This window comes from Paramisgurnus dabryanus, chromosome 3, assembly GCF_030506205.2.
Source record: "Paramisgurnus dabryanus chromosome 3, PD_genome_1.1, whole genome shotgun sequence".
Classification (NCBI taxonomy): domain Eukaryota; kingdom Metazoa; phylum Chordata; class Actinopteri; order Cypriniformes; family Cobitidae; genus Paramisgurnus; species Paramisgurnus dabryanus.
This window is the reverse complement of record NC_133339.1, coordinates 33,816,851-33,830,396: the sequence shown is the minus strand read 5'-3', so window position 1 is coordinate 33,830,396 and position 13,546 is coordinate 33,816,851. Positions and strand designations below refer to the sequence as shown.

Genomic DNA, 13,546 nt, shown 5'->3' with positions numbered 1-13,546 from the left:
GTTTGTGCTTTCTTCATTTTTAATATTTTTTTGTACATATTTTGGAACTATTTAGAAACACATACATATACATATATATATATATATATATAATGGTTAACATGCTTATTTTTTACATTTTGTCTTTTGCATTTGTAATATTTTATTTTGACCACTTAACAAATCTTGTATAAATTAAGTAATTAATTAATTATTTAAATAATTAATTAACTTTAAATTTGATAAAAAAGGGCCAGTTCTTTCAAAATAATTATTTATCAACTAAAACACACCTGTTACTTGAGTGAAGCATGAACTGTAAGAATTGGGTTTATTCTTGTAATGTTTTGTTTAAAAGGGGCAGTTCTTTTAAAATAATTTACATCAACTAAAACAAACTTGTTACAAACTAAAATTGTATCTGAAATGCTGTTTTCCTTAAGAATTATTCTCATGTCTGTAAATATTGTTCAACATTACACATTTTTGGCCAAAAGATTGTCTGTTATGTGGTGTGGAGCCAGGGTGGACCAAGTCTCTGATTGGGTGGGCCAGGCCCACTCTGGTCCCCCGTAGAGCCGGGCCTGGCTGCAGTTAATGGGTTAACAGAAAAACATTCAGCATGCTGCACCACAACAATCAGTCATATTTTTTATTAGTATAAACTGTTTCTTAAGATTCAAAGCAACGTACCTGCAAGTAGGAAAGCATTTATGACCAGCATATCAATTAGGTAAAAGTATAAAGCTTTTTGGTTCATCCAGAACCTGTTTTCTAAGTCTTATCATCATAAAATCCTTACATCACCAAGGCTGTTTATCAAAATATATATCTTTATAAAATGAAGAGAAAGCTATGAAAATGGCAAAAAGCATGTAATAAAAAAAAATGTTCTGGAGTATGCTATTGCACTATTAGACAATCTTGAGGTCCTTCATTGCAGATTCGAGGGTCTGAAACAAAAAAAATAAGTCGTTTTATACTTCACAACTGTATTAACGTTTTGAGATTACCTTTGAAAAAAACAGTAAATGAGTACAATATTACCTTAACATCCCAAATAGCCATTCCTCCATCCATACCAGTGGTGCAGAATTTGGTACACTTTGCTTTTCCCCCACCAAGAACTGAAATTTGGCTGTTTCAAAGCAAATCCAAAGGCATTAACAATATGTATGTGTATTACATAGGTTTAATAAATGATGAAATGCCTTACCTGATGCTGTTCTTGTGCACAGACTCCAGGACGGCCTCTTTGGTGTCACTGGTGGCTTTCTTATCCAGGTTTTGAAAGCGCTCCCTGGCTGTCATGCCCTTCTGAGCGCTCTGTTTGGGCACATCCAGTTTACCACCGAAAGATAGGGCGGCTTTATCCGAATTATAGACAAAGAGCACTGGGTAGCAGTCATGACCCTGAGAAAGATTTAAAAAATCAGTGGACCTGCTGACATCATCAATGCAACGCAAACCTAAAGATACTTACAGCTGCCACTAGACTGTTCTCCGTAATGAAGGTCACGCACAAAAGAGGCAAGGTTTCTGAAGTCAGATTGGCCAATCTGCCAACAAAAAGTAAAAATAATTTAGACCGTGAAAACATTTGCGATGACTTCTTATACTGTTGTATACTATAGATACTTACACAGTGGTCTTGCCACCCTCTGCCACAGCTACGGTGCTGTCATGGCTGGCCCAGGCCACACGGTTCCCGCTGTCTGAGAAACAGACGCCATGCACCCAGCCGGAAGTTCCAGTGGATTCAAACATGACCTCTCCGAATGGCATTTTAGAGCCCCATGCTGTCGCAGCTGGCTTCTCCTCTACTTCTTTGATGTAAGCAGAAAAGATCCTGGATGGGAGATTTAGCAGAATTTGATAGAATGCACAAACTAACGCTAATAATAACACAGTTCCGATTCCTAACCTGCATTTAAAGTCACATGATCCAGCTGCCAACAGCACATTATTGGGGTGCCAGTCCAAACACAGAATGGTGGAGCGGATGGGCTTCTTAATGTGCTTGCACACCCACCTAAAGGTATGAGAAACAGATTACAGATTATCATACACTTTGGACCCACAGAATGTTACATTATACACCTTCTGAATTGTTAAAACCATTTTGAAAACATTGATTTAAACCGAATTGTTCAAAAATAAGAGCAAACCCATCTGCCTTATAAGTAGATTAACCAACATTCTGTCAGAAGAGGCTCAATATCCATTTATCCTACTGATCCTCACCAGTCATTTTCCTGCTCAAAATAGCACACTGAGATCAGACGTGAGCCACTGCCAACAGCAAACTTGTTTTCTTTGGGAGACCATTTTACACAGCGTGCAGCACGATTGATCCTGAGAATGACAAGGGTGGGCTTCCATGTGTCCCCCTTTAGCGTCCACACATAGGCGTTACGGTCGGTACCGCAGGTGACAATGCGGTTGCTCTCTGGAGCCCAGTCAATGCCTGAGGGATTACGACATGGTTGGATAAAATAATGTCATGCAATAAGGTCCCACTGATGTTCTGTGAGTATGTAGGTCAGATAAACCTTATAAACGTACCTGTCACCTGCCCATTGTGTTCCTTTAGCACATGGATTTTGTTCCAGTTGTTTCCATCCTTTTTGTAAATATGGACGTCATGGTTATTAGGACAAAGTGCAATTTCTAGACAAGAACCAAGAGTATAAAAATTCAGTGTGTACACTGTAAAAAGTGAACAGTTGGATCAATTAGAAATTACTATTGGTAACACCTAAAAATGTAAGTTTAGTACCTAAAGTGAAATCTAATGTTGAATAAACTTACATTTTTTAGCTGTTACCAATTTAAATAACTTAATTTTACAGTGTATACTGTACATACATGGCCAAGAACTAGTCTATACACAAGTTTATCTATCCACACACGTTGGCATCTCCAGTTCACATAACCTGCATGTTTTTGGGATACATGCAAACTCCATACAGAAAGACCTCCTGAACTAGCCGGGGCTCGAACCGGGGACCTTCTTGTTGTAAGGGGACCGTGCCATGAGTCACCCTACATAAATGTTTTTTGTGTTAAAGGGATAGTTCACTTTAAAATGAAAATTCTGTCATCATTTACTCTTCCTCTTGTTGTTCTAAACCTGTATGAATTTCTTTTTTCTGATGAACACAAAAGAAGATATTTTGTGAAATTATGGTAAACACACAGCAGATAGTGACCATTGACTTTTATAGTAGGAAAAAATATTTTGGAAGTATTGTGATGGTAAGCACACAGTTGACTGTACCCATTAAATTTCATCATATATTTTTATTCCTACTATCAGGGGCGTCATGCACCAATTTTTTTTTAAGGGGGCACAGTGTGCACAGCTCACAGAAATTTGTGCATACACAGACATCAAACAAATATAATTGACCTTTTAGTCTTTTTCATGGCACTTACATTTCTAACAATCTGAACACCCCTGCTTTCATGCAAAAACCTCCAAAATAAAAGTGTTGACTGAATTTCATATCAAATACTATTCAATCAGAATAATGACATATTGGTATCATATTTACATCTGAAACAGCATGTTTTATTTATTTAAGTTTTAATAAATTACTTGTTTAATTGTGTGATTAATTTTATAGGATAATGCAGTTGTTGTGCAAAATGCATGCATTGATGTAATTTTAAATCCATAAAGGATATAAACAACGAAAATTACATAAGCCAATGTAGAAATATACTAATATAACGTTGAGACTGTCACATTTAAAACCATACATTTTCTACTATTCGCTGTGTGTGTTCCATCTTTCTCAAAATATCTTCTTTTGTGTTCATCAGAAAAAAGAAATTCATACAGGGTTAGAACAACATGAGGATGAGTAAATGATGACAGAATTTTCATTTTAAAGTGAACTATCCCTTTATAAGCTCAAAGTAAGGGTTGGGTTAATGTTTTTTTATAAGTGTTTTAAACATGAAAAGTATAAAACGGTTTTTTTCCCAGATTTGTTATAATTTTCTCTTTTTTCAAATGTTTTATTGTTATGGACATGAATAGTAATGTTATCACTTTTCTTAGTAATCACAATTTTCATTCAGAATACCTAAGCAACAGCCTAACTTAAGCCTGAATATGCACTATAACACTTTATTTCTGCAGAATAGCACTTTTGCTCCAACATTTTTCATAGGTGAGCTAAAAACTGTTTGTTTTAAGGGCAGCAGTTAAACTTGAAAGTTACTCGTCTCGTCTTCCTGCTGTTGCTCTGCGCTGCGGTCTGCTGAGAGGTACGGCATCAGCAACAAAGCACCATTCATGGTAAAACAGGAAGTCTGGGTGAAATTACTCATTACTGCTTCTCTCATCAGCGTGGAGAAAAAGCAGGGCGGCAACAGTAAAAGATGTCTTTAATCGTATAAATGTCTGTTTATAAAGTCATTCACTGAAATGCAAACATTGAGGGACATTTATTCTTTAACTTTTTGCTTGTCCTGTGTGTCTTTGGTGCTGCAGGTTTTTATAAAGTAAAGAACAGTGCGCTAGAATAACATGTTGTCTTTTAAGATGCATATCTTTGCAGAATAAGGTTTCCGGTACCTAACTGGCCCTCAGGGAGCAAACGGTGGTCACATAATGTTAAATGGTTTAGCAAAAGCTAAAAGTGCAGTGACAAGACGTGACACAACACAACACTGTGAGAAAGTATGTTAAACAGGTTAGATAAAGGCTGTTGCACAATTGCGACAATCATGTATGCCATCATTTCTCTGTCAAAACATGTCTACGCTAAAACCAACACTATGATTCGAGGCCAAGTCACTGAAAGCTTGTGAAACTCACAGCACTCTTCACTTAAAGTCAGTAAATAGCTTCCTTGAAATAATGCTTTCACGTGATCACACAGGTCAGGTACTGGAGGAAACGACTGAAGATGCTGCAAACTGAGCAGAGGTGGAAAGAGTACTGAAAATTTGTACTCAAGTACAAGTACAAGTAGTTGCTAAAAAAATACTCAATTACAAGTAAAAGTACTGGTGTTAAAAATGTACTTAAGTAAAAGTACAAAGTACCCCTCTTAAAAACTACTCAAGTACAAATTACTTTTTAGCCGGTGATATTTATTGAATAAACATTAAATCCATTGAATGAAATCAGAGATATGAATGGATTAAAAACAGGCAATTTGTGTTTTATACGAATAAACACATAGTACAGGAATTTTGTCTGTTTAAAGAATGTTATATGATTTTAACAGCAGCTATATTATTTCATATTGTTTCTTCATATAATTTTTATCAAGTTATAAAAATGGTCTAATGTTATTATTATTAATGAATTATGATACAACATAAATAAGCTTGTTGGGTTATTTTATTTAAAAACAGATTTTTTTACATTAACTCATTCCCCGCCAGCCATTTTTCGAAAAGTTGCCCGCCAGCATTTTTTATGATTTTCACAAAAGTTTTACAAAATGCTTCCAGGAAATTTTTCTTCTAAAAATATATATATCAAATGAAAGAACAGACCCTCTACTTTCAAACAAACAATAAAAAAGTGAAAAACCGTTCCATCCTTTTTTTCCCCTGCTTATAAACTCTTAAATATTGGTGTTTTTCTTTACAAATACACATTTTTTTAGCAAAAAGCTGAAACAATTGCATTTTTGTGAAAGAATTAAGTTAGAGATCAGATTCAGAACGAATATCAAACATAAAATTAGTAAATAACGTTTTGGCTTCAGTTTATCCATAAATTGGTTAAGTCCGCTATCTAGTGGACAATCGCGGTATTGCACATTAACATAAATTCTTCAGAAACACGTTTTATGCAAATGTTTTTTTTTCTTAATTGACAAGATAACTCGTCAATGGCGGGGAAAAGAGTTAAAAATATTATTGGACAAGAAAGCTTTCCAAAAGTACACTACTAATATTTCAAAAGTTATCAGCATTTATGATTTAGCACTGACATATGTGTAATTTAGACAGGCTTTCAGTGCAGTTACACTGCTACGCCAGTGGGACGCGGCAACAGACGAATTTGATAAAAAGAGTCCTTATTAGACTGTTTATTATTATAAGCTTAAAACACTGATTCAATATGAATAATACAATGTTGACAATGACATGAAATTTAACTTTGAGCACCATTTTACAATGTTAAATCTTTTTTTACGGTCTACGTGCTCGTCACCTAGGTAACTGAAGCTCATGTTTTAGGTATGTGACAAAAAATATAAATACATATATAATTATAACCATATGATAGATAATAAAAAGAACTTTAACATGGTTTTTAAATTATTAAAATGTGATAATTATTAAGAAAGTTATGGAATTTTTTAACTCGAAAATTAGGGGGCATTTTTGTACCCAATTAAAACTATAAAACTATGAAAAACTTCCGCTTGACCAAACACTTTAACACATTTCATTGTTTCTTTAATATTTCTTAATTGACTAATAATGCTTGCGAGCAATTTAAATGGTCAGATATTATTAATACATTAATTGATGATTATGTTATTTATCATTAATAATAATTCAATAAATGCATGCATGTTGCATGCATGTATTTATTTATATGTTTGACAAAATTATGCCAATAATGTAATCTAGAGATTCTAATCCTTCGTTCTGTATGATTACTTTAAAAAATAATGCACGGATTGATGAAAACGGAGAAGTTTTGGAAGCCAATATGATTGAATGGGCGATTCTGCTTTTGACAACAACGTCACTTGCGGATCTTAAAAAAGCACATGCGAATGTTACAATCAATCCCAAACTTCACCTAATTCAAGTTAAATGTATATTCTATCAAAAGTATTTGGTTTGAAACAAAAAATACTCGCCTTCATAGAGGATTTCAATGCCAAACACGAGAGAAATTTTGCTTCGCTTATAACTTTCTTCTTACGACAGCAATCTTGGAAATTCGAACGTGAGAATCAACGTGAGGAAGTAATTTATGTCACTAGTATATGGGCTTTAGAGGTATTCACAAAGCAAAGATATGACAGATTTCCTAAGTCAACAACGCGTCTGGCGCTGAATACCTGCTGGGAACACAGCCGTGGGAACAAAGCGCTCGTGCGTATTACGTCATTTTGTCACATACCTACATGTTTCAAGTGATGTTTTCTGGCAAATTATCGTGAGGTCTACCCAACATTAAAAACGAAGACGATCAAATAAATATGGTTATAAGTCTTCTTACCATAATGTGCTTTTTGAGATTAGAGGCTGAAGTATTGTAAGCCGAAATCACTGCAGATGGCAAACAAAGTTTGCATTACATTTACACGCTGTCTCCTTTCCTTCCTCTGTTTGAACAACTCCCAGGTGCGGCCATGGGCACTCATCATCCGGTATTTCTTTTGAATTTTTAATTAATTCAGCGTCCATAACGCCAAAGTTCTTTGACATTAAAGCACTAAATACAACGTCACAGTGAAGGACGCAGAGACCGGGCTTTTTTCCGGTTCAAATACAAGGGTTTTTATTGGCCCGCCCACGATCAATTATTTCTATTGGATATCCAAATGCTGTCAAAGATTTGAATATTAATTTGATTCAAATTCTACAAGTACTTAGTAACGAATGTGATTTTCAAAGTAGCGAAGTACATTACTTACCTTAATTTGTACTTAAGTACAAGGGAAATTACAGACTTAAAAATGTACTCATAAAAGTACAAATACACGAAAAAACTACTTAATTACAGTAACGTGAGTAGTTGTAATTCGTTACTTCCACCTCTGAAACTGAGTACTTACGGGTCCGGTCCTTGTTCCAGGCATGGCAGCTGATAGGTTCAAGCAGAAAGCTGTGATAAGCCATTTCTGTTTCTCTGCAACTTAAAATGATAATTTGGGGATTTAATCACTCTTAAAGGCTAACCTGAAATGAATGCATGATCATTCACTTCCGCAGGCCTTAACAGAAAATGAGAAGTTGAAGTACTTCCTAATAAAAACCTAAATAGTATTCTTTAGTTTTGTGATTGTAAGAGCAAACTTTTTCTTATTTGTAACAAATTAAAACCAGATGAGAAAGGAATGTGACATAAATCCAGATGTTCCCAGGAATACAAATAAAACACCTCTATAATAATCTCCATTTACATATAACGGTGCTCTCTGCTCGCTCTCCCTCCGAGTTGTCTTCGCAGTAAAATCCGTCTTGTAGACCGTTTCAAACAATTAAAGTATGTATCCTGTCACTAAAAACTTAAACTTAGAATTAAATAAATACTACAAGACTCTTTGTAGCTGTCATTCTGGATGTGTGAACACGTCAGTGCATGTTAGTGAGATTGCAGCATTCTTAAATAAGCCTGCTCTATACAGAAAACACAAAAACATCTACAGATAAACAAAACCACATGTTATTCTACTTACCCGGGAAACTGTAAAAAACTGAGATGTGTGTGGGGGGTTGCCAAAGCCTGCAACAGAAGCCCGAGTTCGTGGACTCTGAACAGTCAACACAAACGCTGGCTTTGCACTGAATGAGAAGTATTTCCTTAGTCGTTTTTCTCTCCAAAAATGCTCTACTTCCCCTTCCTTCTTAGAGACATATAAACCACTTCCCTCTGTGGGCGGCTGTCTACTGGTGAGGAGGGTTTTCAGTTCAAATCATCCAATTTTTTCTACCATTCTTATTACATTACTTTAACCCTACATTTGCACTACTGACTCAAAATTGTGTGTAAAATTATTTGAAAGACTGCATTTTTAAATGCTATAACCTTGACAGAGTATTGCAAGCTACAGTGTGAGATGTGGTTGCACCAATTCATTTAGCAAAACAGTTGGAAGCCAAGTCCTTTTGTGTTGGCTTGCTTAAAACTTTTGGTAACATATCTGTATTTTTTCCAAGCATGACACAGGATGGACAACGCTGTCTATATCAGTATGGTCTTATGTGACTCTTTATCTTGCAAAAGAAAGATACACTGAGGTCAGATTTCCAATCAGCTTGCATTTTTTCCAGCTGTATATCTTAAACCAGGGAGAAAACCCATCTGTGAATTATTTTTTTATCATAAATCAATTGATAAAGGTGATTATGATGTATCTCAAGTCTGTAAATATTTGTTTTGCTTTGAAGAAAACGGAAGAGATATTTATCGCAAAACGCCATTTATCCCCAAATTACAGAGATGTGATTGGGGATTTTTTGGGTCAATATCGCCAAGCTGTACAGTAGGTGAGTTTCGCGGACAGGGTTTAGATTGATCCAGAACTAGGCCATAGTTATATTAGGACATTTAAGTAGTTTTCCCCTCACAAAAATCATTACTGGTGTGCATCTTGTGATACAAGAATACAATGGCAGTGATATCATATGTTAAAGGTGGGGTGCACGATCTCCAAAAGCCAGTGTTGACATTTGAAATTACCTAAACAAACACGATCCCTACCCCATTAGAATCTGAAACTTATTTTGATAGACACGCCCCTTACTACTGATTGGCTACAAGTGTGTTTTGGTACACGGCCTGACTTCCTTTTCCAAAGCATCTCTCAAAAATCGTGCACCCCGCCTTTAAGATACATCAGTAAAGGTGTTTTTACTAGGATAAGCCCTGTCCAGCCCAGTAATTCTTACCAACGCACAGGCATTAAATCAAACACAATGAGACTGCATTCCCAAATGGTGTGTAGTATATGTTATTTATTACTAGCAGACCATTTACATAAAATTCTCCTTTTAATTTAACTCGGCTCCGGTTCAGCTGGAGAGCCAGAACACCTTGATTAACCATCATACACTGCTGGGGTGCCAGCTTTGGCATAGACTTTTTCCTTAAAAAAAAGAAACAAACAAAAAAAAAACAACAAAGATCCTAAACCCTTTATCCATTAGTGTTTTCCGTTTAAGAGTGTCACGTCAGTTCACACCGCTGCTCAGTGCTTTGTTTCATTTAAAAACTTTCAGAAGTGTTATCGGAAATCTCCTTGTTAGTCTTCAAGCGGCATTGCTTGTGCTGTGTCATGCTAGTTCTGCGTGAGTTTTACATGATCCGCAGACCTTGGATAGAAGACTCTAAAGTCTGTGGGAATAAATGGGAAAACGGGGTCAGACATCTGGATAATAATAATTTGAAGATAACACATAAGAATAGTGTTTTCATACCTTGAAATCCCATATGGTCATCGCTCCGTCAATTCCTGTAGTGCAGAATTTGCGACAATCTCTTTTGTCTCCTTCATATATAGACACTTGGCTGCAAAGAAAACAAATAAATAAATACAACTGTGCAAAAGCACGCCTTAACAAAATCTATAGGTTTGACCTACGTGATGCTGTTCTGATGCAGTGTTTCTAGGGTGCTATTGCGATCCTCGGTGGTGGCTCTCTTGTCCATGTTGCGGAAGCGCTCCATGGCAGAGATGTTGCGTTGGATGCTCTGCTTTGGAATGTCCAACTTAGATATCAAGGTCAAGGTTCCACCATCATCAAAATTGAACAGCATAGGGCAGCAGTCGTGTCCCTGACGGAGAAAGCTTTAGATTACATCCTGAAATCCAGAGGTACATAGCCAAAATGTAGGAAACATAAAAGACTTCTTACTGCTGCAACAATGTTGTTCTCAGAAACAAAAGTCACACTCAGCAGGGCAAGGAATTCTGTCTTCAACTGGCTTGGCCTGAAACCAGAAAAGCATGCCGTTACGATCCTGCTGTAGTTTAATCAAAAATGAAGTGCAAAGTATGACATAATTCTGAACAAAAAAATTTTTTTTGTTCGCATTCCACTTTATGACTGCATTCAGTTCAAGTCATGAAACATGGGTGCGACCTTCGACTCCACCTACTCTGGCAAAACACCTTCACCAGTACATTTTTTCAATACTACCATAAATAGTATTTTTAATAGTCTACTACCAACCAAAGCAAAAATGTTTGCAAAAAGTATATTTCTACTCTTCTGCAAAAAACAAAAAATATTGCGAATATACATAAGGGCCTAAAATCCCATTACGTCATTCATAGAAATGGATGTTAAAAAAAAAAAGAAGAGGCACATCATAAAACATTAAAAAACAAACCAACTGGTTATTATACTCACGTTGAGGTTATTGTGGGGTCCACTACAGTTACGGTGCTGTCATGGCTGACCCACGCCAGTTTATTCCCACTGGCTGAGAAACAGACACTGTGAACCCACCCTCCACTGCCTGCCCCACCAAACTCTGCCATCACCTGCCCGAAAGGCATCTTGGACCCCCATGGAGTTGAAGCTGGTTTTTCTTCCACTTCCTTGATGTACGCAGAAAATACCCTGTACAAACATAATTTGTGTCAATCTGTGATCATGCTTGACCCACCTGCACAGCTAAACCAAAAGTGTTTGGATTTCTTCCAATTTGCAAACCTAAATACGCAAACCTAAAGTTTTACCTGCATTTGAAGTCGCATGACCCGGCAGCCAGAAGCACATTGTTTGGATGCCAGTCTAAACTGAGGACAGTTGAGCGGATTGGCTTTTTGATGTGTTTACTAACCCACCTAAACACCACAAGAATCATATCATTATAAAACTTGGTTATTTCACTGACAATCCCATATAAAACACGGTAACTTACCAATCATTTTCAGACTCAAAGTAGCAAACGGATATGAGTCGTGCTCCGCTCCCCACTGCAAACTTGTTCTCCAATGGAGACCATTTCACGAATGTGGCAGCACGGTTGATCCTGAGAATAACAAGGGTGGGTTTCCACACGCCATCCTTCTGACTCCATACATAAGCATTCCGGTCGGCTCCGCAGGTCACAATGCGATCACTTTTGGGAGCCCAGTCAATGCCTAGAGATTAATTCAATATCAGATACATTGGCCACAAGGAACCGAATTACCTGAATTATTGTTCTCAATAAGTATGCAGCACTTTTACCTGTGATGTGTCCATTGTGTTCTTTTAATTCGTGAACTTTCACCCACTGATTTCCACTTTTCTTGTATATATGGACTTCGTGGTTGTTTGGACTTATAGCAATTTCTGTAAATCAAAAACAATATGACGTGAGACATTATCGCAAGAATATATAAAGCAGTGTTTCCCAAACAGGGGGTTGGGGCCAATAGTGGGGCCTCAGCAGATTTCCAAGGGGGCCTCAAGATGACTTAAAATTATAAAAAATTGGACAAAACAAGCAAAAGTCAAGATGCTTCTTATTTTTTTGGCCATTTTTGTAGCGAATATACATCTGTCTAGTTATTCCAAGTTTAGTGAATGGGGGACTTCAAATATCCTTGTGGGCAATTAAGGGCCCTTGGAAGTGAAAAAGGTTGGGAAGCACTGACATAAGGCAGGCATAACTAATAAAAGAAGACTAAATAGCTCTCTTACGGGTCCTGTCCCGGTTCCATGCGTGGCATGTGATGGGTTCCAACAGAAACTGGTGGAGTGACATTATCTTCAAGTAATTCACAACTCTGTCTGAAAATAAACACACAATAATTATTTAACAACTAAGATTATATCTGCTGCACCTAAACAGGACCACCAAATAGCAATACATATTGTTACAATAACACGATCACGATGAACTTGCCTTTCGGATATTATGACTTACTTTATAAAGGAAAATAAAACCAAAATCAGCACTAATTTGACCCGAAACAGGCAGCACGGAGTTAAATCGCAAGCATCGACTCATCCACCAACAATATAGTGTGTTTAAATGTATATACTGGAACCAAAACCGCCAGTTCGACCGGAAAAACCGGATCGTTGCTGTCAGTTTCTCGGTTTTAGGGCGTGGATGGGGCAGAAGATCAATATCTGACGCCGTTGGCTCCCATTAGCCAGCTTACTGTCTGCTACATTAGCCGAAAGCTAACCCGAAAAAACCCTAGCAGTTCAACAAAAATAACTCAGAAAACAGGTAAAGAGACTATGTGTAAAACGGCACAGGTCTACACCAACATATACGACCGATAACACTTTAATCATGCGAATAAAGACAAAAAAAAATGCTGGTAGTCTGTTAAATTTTACGATCAGGAAGGCCTTGTTCAAGATGCCGGGTCGCTTCGCTCCCTGCTGACGGAAAAAGGCATGACACAGGGCCCGTTTACCTGAAGTGATGCTCCGCCGCTCGTGGAAATGTCGTTGATGGTGTTTGTTCGCCTGATGGACGGACTTGAATTCGCGGACTCTGGACAGTCGACACGAATTCACTCCGGCTGTTCGCTCGCGCTCTCTCGCTTACAGATTACGGCCTGTCAAGGAATCCAGGAAATGGCACACGGCTCAGTGCGCATGCGTACGCACAGGAGAACAGTGGGCGTGTTCCTGCGCGCTCACTGTTGACTGCGAAGTCATTCAGAAGGCAGTGGCGTTCACGGGCGCTTGGGGCTTTTGATCTTCTTGAAAGGATGTAGTTAATCGTGTTGGTATATTCATGATGTTTTAACTGTGTTTCTCTCATATGACGTAATCATTGTGTATTTCTGCATATATTCTGCATTTTTAGGTCATTTGAGTCATCATAAGTCATTCAAGCCCAACATTAACATTTGTGGTTGCTTTTTTTGATCGTTCATCAGTAGCATGG

General features: G+C 37.3%; 2 protein-coding genes across 4 annotated transcripts; both read right to left on the bottom strand.

Moving 5' to 3' along the window:
• Positions 1–617: 617 nt before the first annotated feature.
• On the bottom strand, positions 618–8,533 carry arpc1b (actin related protein 2/3 complex, subunit 1B). The gene is made up of 10 exons (XM_065255411.2): positions 8,376–8,533; positions 7,752–7,831; positions 2,545–2,649; positions 2,224–2,446; positions 1,904–2,011; positions 1,622–1,828; positions 1,463–1,538; positions 1,196–1,392; positions 1,027–1,117; positions 618–932 (listed from the first exon to the last, which is right to left on the bottom strand). The coding sequence occupies exons 2-10, from the start codon at positions 7,813–7,815 to the stop codon at positions 894–896; spliced, it is 1,110 nt and encodes a 369-aa protein (XP_065111483.1). The 5' UTR covers positions 7,816–7,831; positions 8,376–8,533; the 3' UTR covers positions 618–893.
• Positions 8,534–9,639: 1,106 nt separating this feature from the next.
• arpc1a (actin related protein 2/3 complex, subunit 1A) lies at positions 9,640–13,247 on the bottom strand. 3 transcript variants are annotated; one of them, XM_065263397.2, is made up of 10 exons: positions 13,068–13,247; positions 12,337–12,422; positions 11,881–11,985; positions 11,570–11,792; positions 11,385–11,492; positions 11,053–11,265; positions 10,555–10,630; positions 10,281–10,474; positions 10,117–10,207; positions 9,640–10,033 (listed from the first exon to the last, which is right to left on the bottom strand). In XM_065263397.2, the coding sequence occupies exons 2-10, from the start codon at positions 12,398–12,400 to the stop codon at positions 9,995–9,997; spliced, it is 1,113 nt and encodes a 370-aa protein (XP_065119469.1). In that variant the 5' UTR covers positions 12,401–12,422; positions 13,068–13,247; the 3' UTR covers positions 9,640–9,994. The 3 variants fall into 3 exon arrangements, with proteins under 3 accessions (XP_065119469.1, XP_065119417.1, XP_065119542.1); XM_065263345.2 differs by having other exon boundaries at positions 12,337–12,426; positions 13,068–13,246; XM_065263470.2 differs by lacking the exon at positions 13,068–13,247 and adding an exon at positions 12,563–12,705 and having other exon boundaries at positions 12,337–12,426.
• Positions 13,248–13,546: the final 299 nt, after the last annotated feature.